General features: G+C 38.3%; 1 protein-coding gene across 1 annotated transcript in view; it reads right to left on the reverse strand.

The window, feature by feature from the left end:
• Window positions 1–10996: 10996 nt before the first annotated feature.
• Window positions 10997–15814, reverse strand: part of LOC124255463 (putative molluscan insulin-related peptide(s) receptor) — a 50317-nt gene continuing 45499 nt past the window's right edge. Inside the window, exon 25 of the mRNA XM_046689381.1 lies at window positions 10997–15766. Within this exon, the coding sequence (XP_046545337.1) occupies window positions 15223–15766 (544 nt within the window). The 3' untranslated portion in view covers window positions 10997–15222. The remainder of the gene's footprint in view (window positions 15767–15814) is intronic.

Below are 15814 nucleotides of genomic sequence, written 5' to 3' on the forward strand. Positions count from 1 at the left end.
TATGTTGTGTTAATGTTATACTTTATGATTATCAACATTCATTCCACTTATGCTGGGACACATAATCAAATTGCAAGCATATGTAGGTCACCTGATGAGAGGTTTTACATTGAATTTGTAAGATTGGCCATAACTAATCTTGTAGCCCATCTTTCACTGTCCATCTAATGTCAATTTCACTGTCAACTAATCCTTTCTTCAGTGTCCATCTTTCTGTGTTTCTGTCAGAACTAATTGTTTTGTCCATCTGTATGTGCTTCTGTCCTAACTAAAATAAAAAAAATTATATTCCACTTCTGGCCTAGATAATCATGTCATCCATCTTTTGTGCTTGTGTTATGAATAATCATGTTTTCCACCTTTCTGTGCTTCTGTCATAGCTAATGCAGAATGACTTTAAAGTTATTTCAATATGGCTAATTAATTCTGCAACAGGTTTATTAGAGGATTAATTACTTTCTGGTTGGTTGGTTTGTCATTTAATGCCGTACTCAGTAATAGTCCAACTATATGTAATGTAAATGATAGTCTGGACCAGGCAATCCAGTGTCCATAATAATGAGCATCGATATACTCAGTTGGGATACGATGACATGTGTCAACCAAGTCAGTGAGCCTGACCACCCGGTCCTGTTAGTTGCCTTTAACAACATGCATGGGTTGCTGAAGACCAATTCTAACCCGAATCTTCATTGGTATATCATAGGTACACAATTAAGCACTAATTGAGTTGTATTTTGAGTAGGAATCTAATAATAGCCATGAAACAAAGAATGATCTGCCAAGAGCAGAATGAAAACCAATGAACATCCAGGTTAGACTTTGTTAACAGGATCAGGGATTCAACCTCCGACATGGTTGGTTTGTGTCATCACTTCCCATTTGCACAATATTTTTTTTTAATCACAGCTTTGTGTGTCCCAGACTCGATTATTTACTGACCGCTGTCACACAGCCTGAAAAATTGCATTAAACAACAAACAGGCAAAGAAGATAACTGAGAAACAAACAACTAATTTGTGGGACAGAACCTGGACAGGTATAGTAATAAGTGTTTATGTCTTATTAGTCATCGACAAATTGTCTTGAATTATGAGGGGAATTCCAAAAGTAGTCGGCCTAACTATATTCTCAATGTCCAATGTTAGAAAAGCTTCCATTTTATTTTGAAGGAATCATTGGCAAAGTCATATCCAAAATTTCACTTATGTGGGTAATGTGGTTAACGGGATATTAGTCATCACAACACCATGGAGTATAATATTTCTCTAAAAATTGCAGAGGACTTCTGCCTATCTCAAACACACAAAATGTTTCTTTCATATTTTGTTTCCTGAAGTTTGTGATGCATTTATTGCAGATTTTGCGTTATTTGGGTGTACCAAGATAAAAAGTCAAACGAAACGGGGATCGTGAGGCTGGAACATGGCAAAAGCAATTTGCTTGAGGTTGACAGATAATATGTACAAAAATAAAACGTAAAAACAGCTGCATTTGTATAATTTTCTAGGTGAGGCCAACTACTTTTGGGACGCCCCTCCTATGTAAAGAAATACAATATCCCATGGTTTCAAAATATGAATTCTGACTTCCTTGACTAGACTAACGCTTAGTCTCTTAATACATATAATTTTGAAACCAACAAAGAAGCCCATATAAATTCAAAAGGAGCGCCAGTCAGGTGGGCTGAGGAAATCTCATTCTCTTCCCACAGAGGTTACTCCTGTCATATCTTCCTACGTAACCTCTGTTCTAATACGGCCATATTTCCCGGTTCTCGTAAAATCCCCTAGCGGCAAAAGATCGCAACACAAATTATCTCCCTTCTTTCTATCCAATCAGAACACCTGTTACATCGACTTAGATTCAACTTGACTAACACAAGCAAATGTGGGGCCACAAATATCCCCCATCTGCCGGGGACTTGTGTTGATGTTACACACAAGACGTTTAATGGCTAGTTTGTCCGTTGTCAACGAGGGCGATGGAGACGCCACTGATCCGCCATAACATAACTGAGTTCTGTCTAGAAGAAACGTTTGCGCATCGCGCAGGGGAAGAAGTTTAGTTTTCTCGAAGCATACGGAAATTACCGAGGCCTTGCGAATGATCACTTTTGAAACAACGTTGCTGATTGCACAACTAAATCTGATTGTCTCCAATCACGAGTCTTGAACGCTCACACCATGAAAGGGCCGTATTAGAACAGAGGTTACGTAGGAAGATATGACAGGAGTAACCTCTGTGGGAAGAGAATGAGGAAATCTAGACTTGCTTCATTTAGGGCTTTAGCATTGCAGGGAGGGCTAAACACGAGGAAAAATAACGTGGCTCAGGGACTGTGTGACAGACTAATCCTTGACCCAAGAGGATGTACATATATATTTCAATCTATGGCAGTCATATGTAAAAATATCCAACATTGACCAAATTTCAGGATTATACATGTAAAATGCTACAGTAACAGGAAATGAATGGTATATCCATGTTACAAAATGACCACAAAGATGACATAAGGATTAAATGACATAGCACCAACATTAGACAGGGTAGAATTTGTTAAGGCACTAACATGCCCGGTGACCATTTCTCTCAACCTGACAATGATATAAGATTGTCCTTTAAATGCCTGAACACTGACCTTGACCTTTGACTTATTTGTGCAAACATTTTCAAAGCAGCATTCCATCCTTAGATGGTACTTGCCCAGTGTTGTAATAAATGCATGAACATTTGTAGTTTAGCAAAAACCTGACTATTTCTTGACCTTGACCTTGACTTCAATCTTTCCATAAAATCTGAAATTCCTGATGGCCAATCTGAGTTCATGGAAGAATAATGCGATGAGACAAATCCAACCAGCATCAGTGGGGTCAAATTCTGGAGAAAAAAACCCCTGAAAGCTAGTGATTGAAACTCAAAATGACCTACACATTTGACTTGTCACATGACAGCAGTTAACTATCATCCAAAACTGCCTTGGGAAGATCAAGCAGTATTTTCCAGGAGATTTATCCTTGATGTAGCACGTTATCATGACATAATTATGACTATATAAATCTCTCCGGTACTGAAGCTGGTAAGCAGTACTTTAATACTCAGCATGAGTTATGATTGTTTACTAACTGAATATGTAGCAAGATTAATGTTGGATGATAAACAGAATCTTACCCATGTGTTGTTGGATGTCAGATGTAACAGACACTTATTGATCAAAGGACTCCAGGTTAGAACTGATCTTCAGCAACCCATGCTTGTCATGTAATAAATGTTTAATAAATGACCATTGAAACTCTGGTGAAAATGAAGTGTGCATCCCCCTTCCCCCCATTCTCAATAGTGCGCAACACCCACCCACCCCCTTCTCAGAAAGTTTGAGAGTTTGATTGTAACAAATACACCCATTTAAATTGAACCTGCTTCATTTAGAGCTGTAGGGAAAATAATATGGTTCAGGGACTGTGAGACAGACTAGAGTAGCCCCTCAAATACCAGCAGTGCATTTCCAGCCTGCAAACACCACTGCCAGGCCTTGACCACAAACAAAGACCATAATAACTTCATATGATGCTACTTACTACCAAATCTAAGGACTGGACAAATAAAAGGTGAATGACCTAACCACTTTTGGTTTTAACATGGAAGATTGCAAAATTATTGTGGTAGGGCTTCTTGAGATACAAACCAGGTTCCATGCATGCAACAGACGGTGTCCCTGAAATGAACAATGATAATACCATGTTCTTCCAGCAGTAAACTCTAGTGTTGTTACTGTTCACTTGCATATTCAGTGAATCAAACAGTAACCTTCCATGAATTCATTCGTTAGTCATGATCACTGGAATTAAAAAACATTATGTGTTTTTCCTTGAATCTAGGTCAAAGAAAAAGATATTCAAAATGGAGTACATGTATATGAGACAGGATAATAGTCAATACACTTATTTTTAATTTGAATGTGATGTGCTCACAGGTCTTTGTCATGATAAATTAACAATGTCAACATGTTGAAAATGAGTCAATGAATTCATTTTGTTATTGTTTCACTGAATATGATGACTAAAACTTCAGCAGCTGACTTGTTATTATGCTCATGACCCAATATTCCTATTCATTGCCTGATATTCGTGATATGTATCATATTCACCTCACGGTGGTTTGTTGTAGACCTTTAGTATTATTTATTATTATATTTTACAGAATAAAGATGAAAATGCAGCAGAGAGGGTTCGGGTGATCCTGGCACAGTCAGGCTGGTAAGGCTCATCATCAGCTCAGGGCCCTTGCCCCCTCTACACGCAGCCAAGACAGCGAATGGGACTTCTCCCAGGAAATGCTGCCTAGTCGAACCCACCAAGAACTTTCTGGAGAATATGAAGGCTCCCCAACACTGCAGCCTTCTGCATTACCCAGTGTGTCAGAAGGGCTGTACTCACGGTGGAGAACCCGGGCACTCTCCTGATCTGCGCCAAGAGATCAGGAGGCACCAAAACTAAGGGCACCGAGAACAATGGGGAGCCTGACGACAGTGTTCTTGGGATGCAAGCGAGACATTTCAAAGGGCGATGTCCGCATACTTAGTATGCTTTTCCTGAATCTTGCCAATCACATTGGTGTCAAAAGGGACAGAAATTCAATGATATAAATTCATTGGCTTTATCAAAAAGACAAGGTCAGGTTTGTTGGCTGGAATTCTTCTCAGGCAATATATGGGCCTATTCCAGAAAAGTTTGAAAGCATCATTTTCCATGACACCCTGAGCATGTTCAGGGTCGTACCATGGATGGACCTCGGAGTCAAAGCCACAGGCATGTCAGAGACGGTAGTAAAAGCAACAAGCCATCATGTCGTTTAAAGATCACATGCAACGTAAAATACAACTTTGCAGATTCTGATATCTTTCGGTATGGACTTACCGAAACAAATCATAAAAAATGCAAATTCAACTTATAAAGTTAAAAAATAACGCGATGAAAAAAAACACGCGAAATCGGAGTTCAAACGATTCACTAATTTTCCCCAGACTTTTCTGGGGAAAACTGGTTTCAACAGCTGGGCTGCGCTCATAGTGCGTCGCGCAGTGAAATAGGTTCAGCTGAAACTTGGAAGCTGGCTGTCGGTGAATATTCGGTGAAGGCTTTGGTGTGAGCTATTTTTCCTAATGTTTTGTTGATATCTCACAGAAGTGAGCTTTTATATGTTATGACAGTAAATAAACTGTTTATATAATTTCATTTGTCTATTTCACCACAAGTTCTTCTTACCGAGTCACTTTCTCAGTTCGATACTTAAAAGCAATGTCATTATTTAGCGTTCACAGAATTTCTAACTGTGATATAGATATGTCGTTGTCACAGACAAAACTCAATGTCTTGTTTTATTGACACCTGGGTGTCTGCCTGCCTGTCTGGGAATGACAATATTCAATACACAACTGCATCACTGACCACATGCAATTTGAACTTAACACCAATCAGGCTATGCACCATAAACAAAACGCATTGATTTATGGCCCGAGTTACTTGGTCTCTGTCACATTATGTAATTACACAGACAGGCAGGTGTGATACTTGAACACATGACATGTTATGATGTCTGTTGATTGCAAAATGTTATACACAAAAATGAGCATGTATTTACAAAACCCAACATCTCTATATATACACACACAATGAGCATTGCTGCAGTGAGGGCATCTGTAATTTGGAATCAACATGGAAAAATGAACCAGATCACCGTTACACTTGAGTGCACACCCACACGCTCTGACATGGGTTCTGTTGATTGCAAAATGTATCCTGTGAGGGCATCTGCTGCTTGAGTGCACACCCACCAGCTCTGACAGGGTTCGGTATCCGGCTGCTTCGTTTCTTGGGAAGTAAACCCAAGTACACAATATTGCACTTTTGATTTGCGATTGTACGCTTTTATTTTGTTTTCATAACCAGCAATGTATATTATATGTCATGAATAAGTGATAATTGTGTTTTAATTATGTTTGATTTTTTGGTTGCATGTGACCTTTAAGATATGCTGTTTGTGCCAAGGAAGGGAATCCACTGACAAGGTGTTGGACAGTCTCTGTGAATTCATTGCAAAGTCGACATTTCATGTTAATATTCTCTTTAAGAATCACATTTAGGCGATTGCCAGTGGGAAGTGACTGGTCCGGGGCAGCAAAAAAGAAGCCCTCAGTTTCACATTTGAGACCAGCCAACTTCATCCAGGCGAAGGAGTCGGTGGGATTGCTATTCTGTTCCACACACTGCATGTACACACACGATGCAATGGCTTCTTAGAAAGGTTCTCCACAAAAGACCGACTCTGGGCAGACTTGGTGAAGGACTTCACCTGGTTTACTCCCATCGCTGTACCATCCAGCAGTACGTCGCCATCAGCAAAGTCAACCTCAAATTTCAGATTCTGTCAAACAACCTTGGCACGCTTAAAATAACTGTGGAATTCCTTGCTTTCATCATGAGTTTTGACATGCATCACCAGAGGATCATCCGATAAATAAATTTGTGCAAAAGTACACAATAAAATTCTATCATGAAGAGCCTCCACATTAATCAAACCCTGACCTCCAGAATTGATTGGCATATATAAACGGTTAAGAGAGGAACAAGGGTGGTGGGCTCTGTTATCAGACATGATCCTTCTGGTCAGGCGGTCAAGACTCTGGATGTCTTGTTTTGTCCAATCAACTACTACAAAGGAATAGGAAAGGACTGGCACAGCAAAAGTATTGGTGGCTTTGACCTTGTTTCGAGCATTTAGTTCTGAGCTCCAGATTTTCTTGGATTTTCCCAGATTTGTACTCGGCCCGAAGTTTGTCTTGAATTTGGGCACTCTGGAGCTTGTCTCAAACTTGCATTCCAACATAGGCGTAGGCCTGATCTTCCACGAGATGCTCAAAAACTCCTCCCCCCTGTAACTTGACCGATCCACCATTAACTACCTTGCCACATTTCAAATGAAGAGGGGGCGGTGGGGTAGCCTAATGGTTCAAACGTTGGCTCGTCACGCCGAAGACCCTGGTTCGAATCCCCACATGGGCACAATGTGTGAAGCCCATTTCTGGTGTCCCCCGCAGTGATGTTGCTGGAATATTGCTAAAAGCGGCGTAAAACCAAACTCAGTCAGTCAGTCAGTCAAATGAAGAGTATTAATTACATTTGTCGAGTCCAAATGTCATGCCAATATCATTAGAAAAGGACTTGACAAGGAGAACCTGCTTTTTAGAGACTTGAGTAAATCAAGTATTCGCTCCGGGAGGTCAATACAATGAAGAGACTTCAGAATCTATTCATGAGGGACAAAGTTGTATGCTTTCTTGTAGTCAATCCAGCACATGGAGAGGTTGCGGTGATATGTTTTAGCCTCTTCCAAAATTATTTTCTGTACAAGAAGTTGATCCTTGCACCCCCAACATCCCTTTCTTGCTCCCTTCTGCTCCCTGTAAATTATATCATTGGAAGAGCAGTAAGATGACACGAGGTTTGTCAAACACCCTGTGAAGATTTTGTATTGTGTATGCAAACATGTGATGGGGCGGAAGTTTTTGGGATCAGTCAGGTCTCCTTTTTTGGGAAGGAGTATTGTGCAACCTTTGCAGAACCATGGAGGAACATCACCTGTGTCCACGAGAGTATTGAAGCAGTGAAGTAATGGTGTTTGGACACAGGGACATAGTTTCCAGTACTGGTTTCAAATGCCATGAGGCCCTGGAGCTGTATTAGATTTGGACTTTTTGATAACTCTTTTCAGGCAATCTGGTGAGATGTAACAGACAAACGACCTAGTTATTTTCTCATGCATTGCATGGTCATAATCACGGACCCATGGTGCCTCCAGGTTACAGTCTCCGGGTACAGACCACAACTGTTGCCAGAACCTTTCATTGGCATCCATGGGAGGCCGTTTATCATGCTCACCATCACCGTTTGTTTTCAGTTGCCTGTAGAAGTGTTTTTCATTATTTCTAAAAAGTTTATTCTGTTTGATGAATTTGTGTTTCTTTTCCCATTTTTTCTTTCTTTCAGTCCAAACCTTTATTTTGGCCTTGAGGGAATCGACAATTTGGAGAAGTACCTTTTCTCTTGTCTTATACTGTAATTTTAATTTTCTCCAAATTGACTTTTGTCGTTTAGACATGGGATTCCCTGATGATCTTATTTAAAGGCACAGCTCTATCCAGCAAATGTTTCTTCTAGTTTCAGTAAGTTTTACTTGAAACCGGTTTTTCTTTTGATGTCTTGTTCTTAGAATTAGGTGTTTTTTCCTTAGAAACTGAGTGAAGTTCCTCCAAAATTCGAGTGGCGGCACAGACACAACAATTCACTTCATGTAATGAACAGTCCGCAGAAAGTTTCAATGAAATAGCTCCATTTAATAAATCAATTTCATTTTTGGGAAAAGAAACGTTTAGTTGTTTAATTGGCCTCCGATTTTTCAAAGGTAAACCACAAATTTCCTCATAAATAGTGTTAAACAGAATATAAACAGGGTTCTCAGAAAGATCTGCAACTAAGAAGAAGAAGAATGAGAAGCAGAAATTTCGGGGGGCCAGTTGGCTCTATGCCAGAAGGGTTTGTTTCGGGAAGAGAGAGGTTCACGCGGACATCCATTAAAAGTTTTGGATCTGCTGCCACTTGAGCATTCTGCTCATGCAAAGGTTCCTGACGGGCACCAGTTGTGGGTTGAACTGGCTCACGGGGCATGAGATTTTTAAGCCGCCAGAATTGATCTCGGAGATTTTGCTCCGTCAGGAAAGCATACATGGGCATGGCATTGTCCCAATGCAGCTTAAGCAACTTGCCAGCTTAAGCGACTGGGACACATAGTCACAGTACTTTGTCCAAGTTTACTGCACTTTGATGTACCCACAACTTGGTGTTTCGGCAGATATTCATGTGGCCACCATCTGGTCATTTACCAACAGATTCATGGGTTGTGTATTGTACACTAGGGGTTGTGACAACACTGAAAGAGACTCCACAGAAAGTTGCCTCCAAGGTTTTTACACCCGGTCACAGGTTGGCTTGATCGTGGCACCTTAAGCTTGCTGGATCTCTAGCCTGGCGCCTTAGATCGCTCGCCCACTGCACCCCCAAGTAAACACTAGGTACTCTCCTTAAACTCAACTTTATCGAAGTAGGGGGCCATTATAGAAAAAGACATATTTTATAAATCCAACAAGAAATACTTTAATATTCTTTTTAGAATATGTTACTACTCCTGTGTTTGTGAGACTTGTGACTTTGACCTTATGACAATTGCCCAAAGAATTCACCCTTGGCCATGTTGATATTTCACAAGGATGTCAAGAAACTTTGCAGTAACATCAATTTGAAACAGTTAATGAAAACAAAAACAAAAAAATCTCCAAGTGTCTAAATTCCATATCAAAAGATCTTTAGTAGATATTTTGCAATAGTTTTACCTCTTTTGTGATAATATACTGGGAGGTAATTAAAAGCCTATCATATACTCTTCACAAAAAATTAAGCGACAAGCATTTTCAGTGTAATATCATCATCAATCTCGTTAACGTTTTTTTGCCGACACGTTACTGAAAGGTAAATATTCAAGGAATACATAACCTTTAGTGAATGTCAAATTGAATTATCTCATAACATTGACATCACCCGAACACAACCACCCTCAGAAAGAACCTGCAACATGTGTGGCATGAATGTTCTCCATTCTTCACACATGCACCCTGATCGGTGTAAACCTACCTGTAATCATTCCTCTGCTACAACAAGTGGGTCCAGACTTCAATTTTATGGATGATAATGCCCGAGAAAGAGTTGTTAATGATGTTTAGATCAACAACATCACACATATGGACTGGCCTGCAAGGTCACCTGATCATAATCCCATTAAACATGCTTGGGGCATTATTGGAAGTTGTGTTTACAGTCTCCATGTTCACCCCCAGACTCTGGATGACCTTGAGCAGGCGTTACAGAGAGAATGGCAGAACATTCCACAACGGCAACTTTAAAGGCTCATTTGGTCAATGAAAAGACCTGCAGAAGCTTACATTTGTGCTCATGGTGGTCATACGCGTTACTGAACACTGCTTCACTGTCCAAAACTGACTTGAACCTCAATGTTAACATTTTGCTCCATCAATGCAGCACATTTTGCACGACTGTTTCACGGGTACATGCTTTTGATGATAATTGCTCAATACCATTTCATTTCATTTTGTTAATCGTGTCAATACGTTTCACCTTTCCATTGCATCATTCCATGATTTGCAATTTCAATAAGTGAAAATGTAATGAGACTAAAAATTTGTGTTGCTTAACTTTTTGTGAGGAGTATACTTGGCATAATTTATAGGTCTGATGCATTCAACATTTCTCATATGGTTACTTGGCAACAAGTCAATGGGGTTTGGGCAGCAGGCTTGAATTTAGAATACAAGCAAGACTTTCTGTTACACAAGAATTGTCTTAGCACTTTCAATAGATGTTAGTTATCTATATGTTTTTTGTCATGTTGATATGCTTTTTAAACCCATGGCTACTCTACCAATACCAAGCATCAATATCAGCTGTCACATTAAGCACACCAAACGTCAGTGCTCTACACCACTAGGCCATTGCAGCTTCCACAAAATGGTAGTTTAATAACTGGTAATCGAGGTCACATACTAAAGGTACGCCTATGACAACTGTACGTTGTGATGGTTCCCATGGCTAAACGCAATGAATGCACAATGCTACTTAGAAAGCATCAAAATGTAACATACATTATATTTAGGATCACACTTTCGCAGTAAAGTACAGATTCTAGTACTTTTGGAGGGTGAGAACCATCAAGGATTCGACCCCCAAACTCTCCATGTCCTTGCGACTCGGTGCCGGATTTATTTGTTACATTTGAACACTTTCTAAAAGGCATTGTGAATTCATTCCACAACAACAGATTGGTTCAGCCAAAAACAAATGACTACTAAATAAACACACTGAGAAATGGCAAGTATTTCCAAGTTTATTTACATTTAATATGCACATAATTACATTGGTGTATGTACATAGGCAGACTACAAAATCTTTCTCATTTCGGCAACCTCCATTTGACATGAATTGGGAGCCATATTCAAGCAACAAGGCAGTATTAAGAATTTACAGCATGTACAATAACATCACTATACAACACAACACTGGCATGGATGATGTAATACAGCAAGCACCTACTTCAGCTTTCGAGGTTAAGGGGCAAACATCACAGTAAATGTCTAAGGTATACCAGGTCATGTCATGAGAAAGTAATATGAAAATAAAACCAAATCTTTTATCATGCTTTTGTTTGCTTTACAACAAACTCAAGAGATGTTTTGATAAAAGATCCCAATATATTGACAAGGTTTGTAACTTCTCTTATATGAAATTATGACAACAATCACTTGTCGGAGGTGTAAGCATTTCCGAACAAAAATTTCTGTCTGCCAGCAATTTTGATTTGAGCAGATGACAAACAATACTATGAAATGAGATTTTCTGTTTCCTTATGTTAAGTCCATGATTAGGTTATGAAGGAATGACAGAAACTATATGTAATGGATAAGAGTCAAGATTGATTAATCACAATCTTGAAAATGAAACATGAATACTGTTCCTTGCACTATGGAAGACAAAGCAGCTCATAAACAAATTGGTTCAGATAAAGTGACTGATATGTTCATTAATATTGCATTGATTTGAAGCACAAATTTTGGCTGGTCTTGTATGTCTCTGGGGTGAATGAACTGATAAAACAGACATAATAATGATGATAATAATCACTAAAACGTAATCACAGAGTTAAAACTTGGATTGCCCCCTAGCCTGTTCTAACTGAAGCAGTGGAGGAGGAGGGAGTATCCAGAACTAGCATCAGTCTCTCATAAGGCAGAAGAACAAGCTACCTGATGATTTCATTGCTATATACAATTAGTTAAAAACTACAAATATTTCCAGTATCATCATTGATATTGAAGTAAACTGTCAGGGCAGTCATGCATGAGGTCATACAAAGCTTAAATTTGGTTAAGTTATCTGTCTCCTGTATACACATCAAAATAAGCGATATTTCAGCTATACTACTTAAAACAAGTCAAAGATCACATCATTCTTCATTTTTACTACAGTTAATCTGTCAGGAAAGAATCAAGTGATCCTAAACTCGTTTTAAGTGACATATATCATGGCAGCCTGTAAGAAATGAAGTCAGTACAGGCGAAACAGTGGCTGAGAGTATGAGGACCATCCAGTGCTATTCATGACCAACACGTACCAGCCAAAATATATTCTATTACTATGAGCATGCATTAAAAGTCCTATGTCATGATCAAGACAGATGACAAATTTATGTATTTATCAACCAACTGTATCTAAGGGTGTCTTTCATTATCAAACAACATACCCTTGAGGAAGATCAAAATATGAAATACATTCTTCAGAGAAAAATGATACCTTTTATTCGATATCAATCGAGATATATCAAGATTGGCTTGGATTAGACACGTAAGTTATTAAATATACTAATGATTCAAATGAGAGACTGAAACTGGATGAAACATCACTCACAATAAAGCCAATATTGAATAGAAATACCTGTATATACTTATGTACATATGACTTAGTCTCAACTTGTGATTTTGCATTGTTAACAAGGTGAAGACAATCACTCACACTTCAGTAGCATTTTGTTGAATGGGCACAATAGCATACAAACTTGAAAGCAGAATGAAAGAGAAAATTACTAACAATTCTGATAATACACGGACAACTACACATTTGAAATAATCAGTGAGGTTAATGGTTACTGAATGCACCTGAGGCAATGTTACTTAAACATGGCACCTCTTTCTATCACAGAATCCATTATACAGACCAAAAGACTTAGCAATTGTCACTTAGGGAATTACATATTAAATTTGGCACTAATGGCCCTTTTCGACTGCAAGTTTGAATAAAAGCTACTTTTGTTCAATTCACTTTTAACAATTGTATGCATTTCCTCATACAGGAATTATGAAACATGATTATTCTTAATATTTATATAAAAATATGATCTTTCTAAATGTTTTCATAAATGCTACAAATAACTTCTGATAATCAACAGTGTTCTGATTACATGATTGTATCATCTTCCCAACATATTTCTCTGAATATTTAACAATAATTTTACACCTTATGATCATGAATATAAATTGTTAAATATTTTGAACATGATACTCTCAACATGTATAATACCCAATACATGTACATGTGTCATATTTTAGAAAAACCTTTGCAAAGAAAGTGACTTGGTACAGATGACCAAACTTAAATTGTCTCATTAAAATCTTTAGACATAAATATAGAAATAATAATCTTAAAACTCATGATATGTTAAGAGAACACAATGTGTCATATATATACAGCAACATTGTTAAGAAGATAAAACAGTCATAAAACAGACATATAGGAAATAATCTAAAGGGACTTCATTTGTGTGTTGTATTAAGAAGTTACATAAAAGCTGGTAAAAAAAGAGTCAAAAAGTGCTAAACAATACAGTTAGAGTTACGGTAGCAAGCACTTTCACTTTGTAAAGATACTGCCTATGAAAGCTCAACCTTTTAACATCAACCTGAAAATATTCATGAACAATAAGAATGTATGTAAGCATTATCTTAAAAATTCTTCATAAATGCAAACAAGAACAAGAAAGGAGAGTAATGGCAAATGCGTGGTATATATACACAATGCTCTTGGCTACAGCTCCTTGCCCTGGCCCATGTGAAATGGTCTGTGTTCAATAAATTAACTTATAATGCACATAAATAACAAATACAAGAAAAAGAAAAATACAAAGCTAATCAGTTTCAATTCATATCATTATCACAAATTTCATTCATGCTATCATCATGTCTGCACAATTGATAATATGTCGGTTAATAAGTCACCAGGCACTGTAGCTCACATGCATATTTTAGGCAAACTTTCAGAACCAACTAAGGAGGTGTAAGAGATGAAATAACTTAAAATATACAAAAGGCAAGATGGCTAGTAATCAATTCATTAACCAATGATCAATACATCAAAGTGTTATTCTAGATGTAACTGCCACGATTAATGAAAATCACCTGACTAATAAGCCAACATAACATTTTCATATTGCAGCCATGTGAAAAGTTGGTCTTGACCTTGATGAGCCTCTTTCATCAGCACTATTCCTGGCATTATTCTATTCCAGTTTCAGAAACAGATGATGACATGGTCAGATTACAACAGTAACATGACGGACAGCACACTATGGCATAATTTCACTTGGATCTTTGGTCCAAACGATCTTTGGATAGTCCTGTTTAAAGTTGCTGTGTCGGCTTAACCACTTCATGCATGATTTATTAATGAATCACACCACATATACAGCTTAACATAGAAAGTAACGTCCACATGTGTTTTCTTATAACTGTGAACATCACTGTTCAATAAAGACAAAACTACAGAGGTAGACCCACTGGTTAGATAATGCTATAACCATGATAAAACAAAACAAGTTGTCATTTTACCCAATCTTATGAAAATGACATGACTACACAGTCTCTAACTACACAGTAATTAGATTATCTGATCCAGTTAACATAATAAACATTTCAACAATTATCGGTAATGAAACATTAATCGACTTAACACTTTTGCCAGTATCCAATGACAGTACAAGTAACTCAAGGGACATCTCAGCTGTTAATTTTGTTGTAATGGGTTACTCTTGTGGGAAATATCCATCAGGGCATAACCTTACACTCTCCAGACAAGCTTCGAACTAGACAAGCTTCAGACTGGACCAACTTTGCTGTAGGTTGCCCAGAATCCTGACTAAACTACACAGGGTCTTCTGCATCCACTGCTCATCTCGCTTGAAATGATGGCGAGAGATTCTTTACTGTTGTAGTAAGCTGCCTTGAACTTCACTCAATCATACACACTACCACACAATCTCATGCAACTGTAAGTCGGCCCACTACTGAGACACAGGCTTGCATTTAAGCTTTCTTTGTTATCCCACCTTTAGTGTCAATGCTTTCAGAGGGACACACACCATCATCAGACTAGGGTGACAGGGTAGGATGATAATGATATGACTTCATGAGTAGGTCTAAAACATTATGTACAGCAAAATAAGTAATTTTCCCATGAAATGATATATTATTCAACAATACAACATTCAATGCTAGCATGGTGTTGTCCTTGGAAGTCTCATATGTATGTGTCCATTGGCAATTCCATTAAGTTGTGTGTAACTACTGTTACTACTTTTACTGCTTCCTTTGCTCCCATCACTATACCCTACCCCACTGTTGGGACTTGAGCACGTACTGTTTCGATGTCCATTTGGCATTTCCTCTAACAACACACATTCACATGGACTGGTATTGGAGGAGTCTCTATGATGGTGCCGGGAGGGCGACCTCTGCATCTCTACAGAATTCAGATTAGATGTCTCAACAGCTGACATGAAAGGTATCCGAGACTCATCATTGATATCCATTTCATCATCACTTTGTTCATTGAATTCAACATTTCCATAATCTTCTTGGTCCTCTGTCGCTTGTAAGTTTTTGTACTCAGTAGCGTCTACTTTATTTTCATCACTGAAGAAATATGACACATCTTTGAAATTGGGATCAAGATCAGGTACCAACAGCTCAATAATTTCCTTGAACGTTGGACGCTTCTTGTAACGATATCTCCAACACTGGCACATCAGATCATAGCTGAAACAGATATCATGATTTAGCATTCAAGTCAAACAACAGCTGTGC

The sequence above is a fragment of the Haliotis rubra genome, unplaced genomic scaffold (genome assembly GCF_003918875.1).
Source record: "Haliotis rubra isolate DU_JTF1 unplaced genomic scaffold, ASM391887v1 Scf60, whole genome shotgun sequence".
Lineage (NCBI taxonomy): Eukaryota > Metazoa > Mollusca > Gastropoda > Lepetellida > Haliotidae > Haliotis > Haliotis rubra.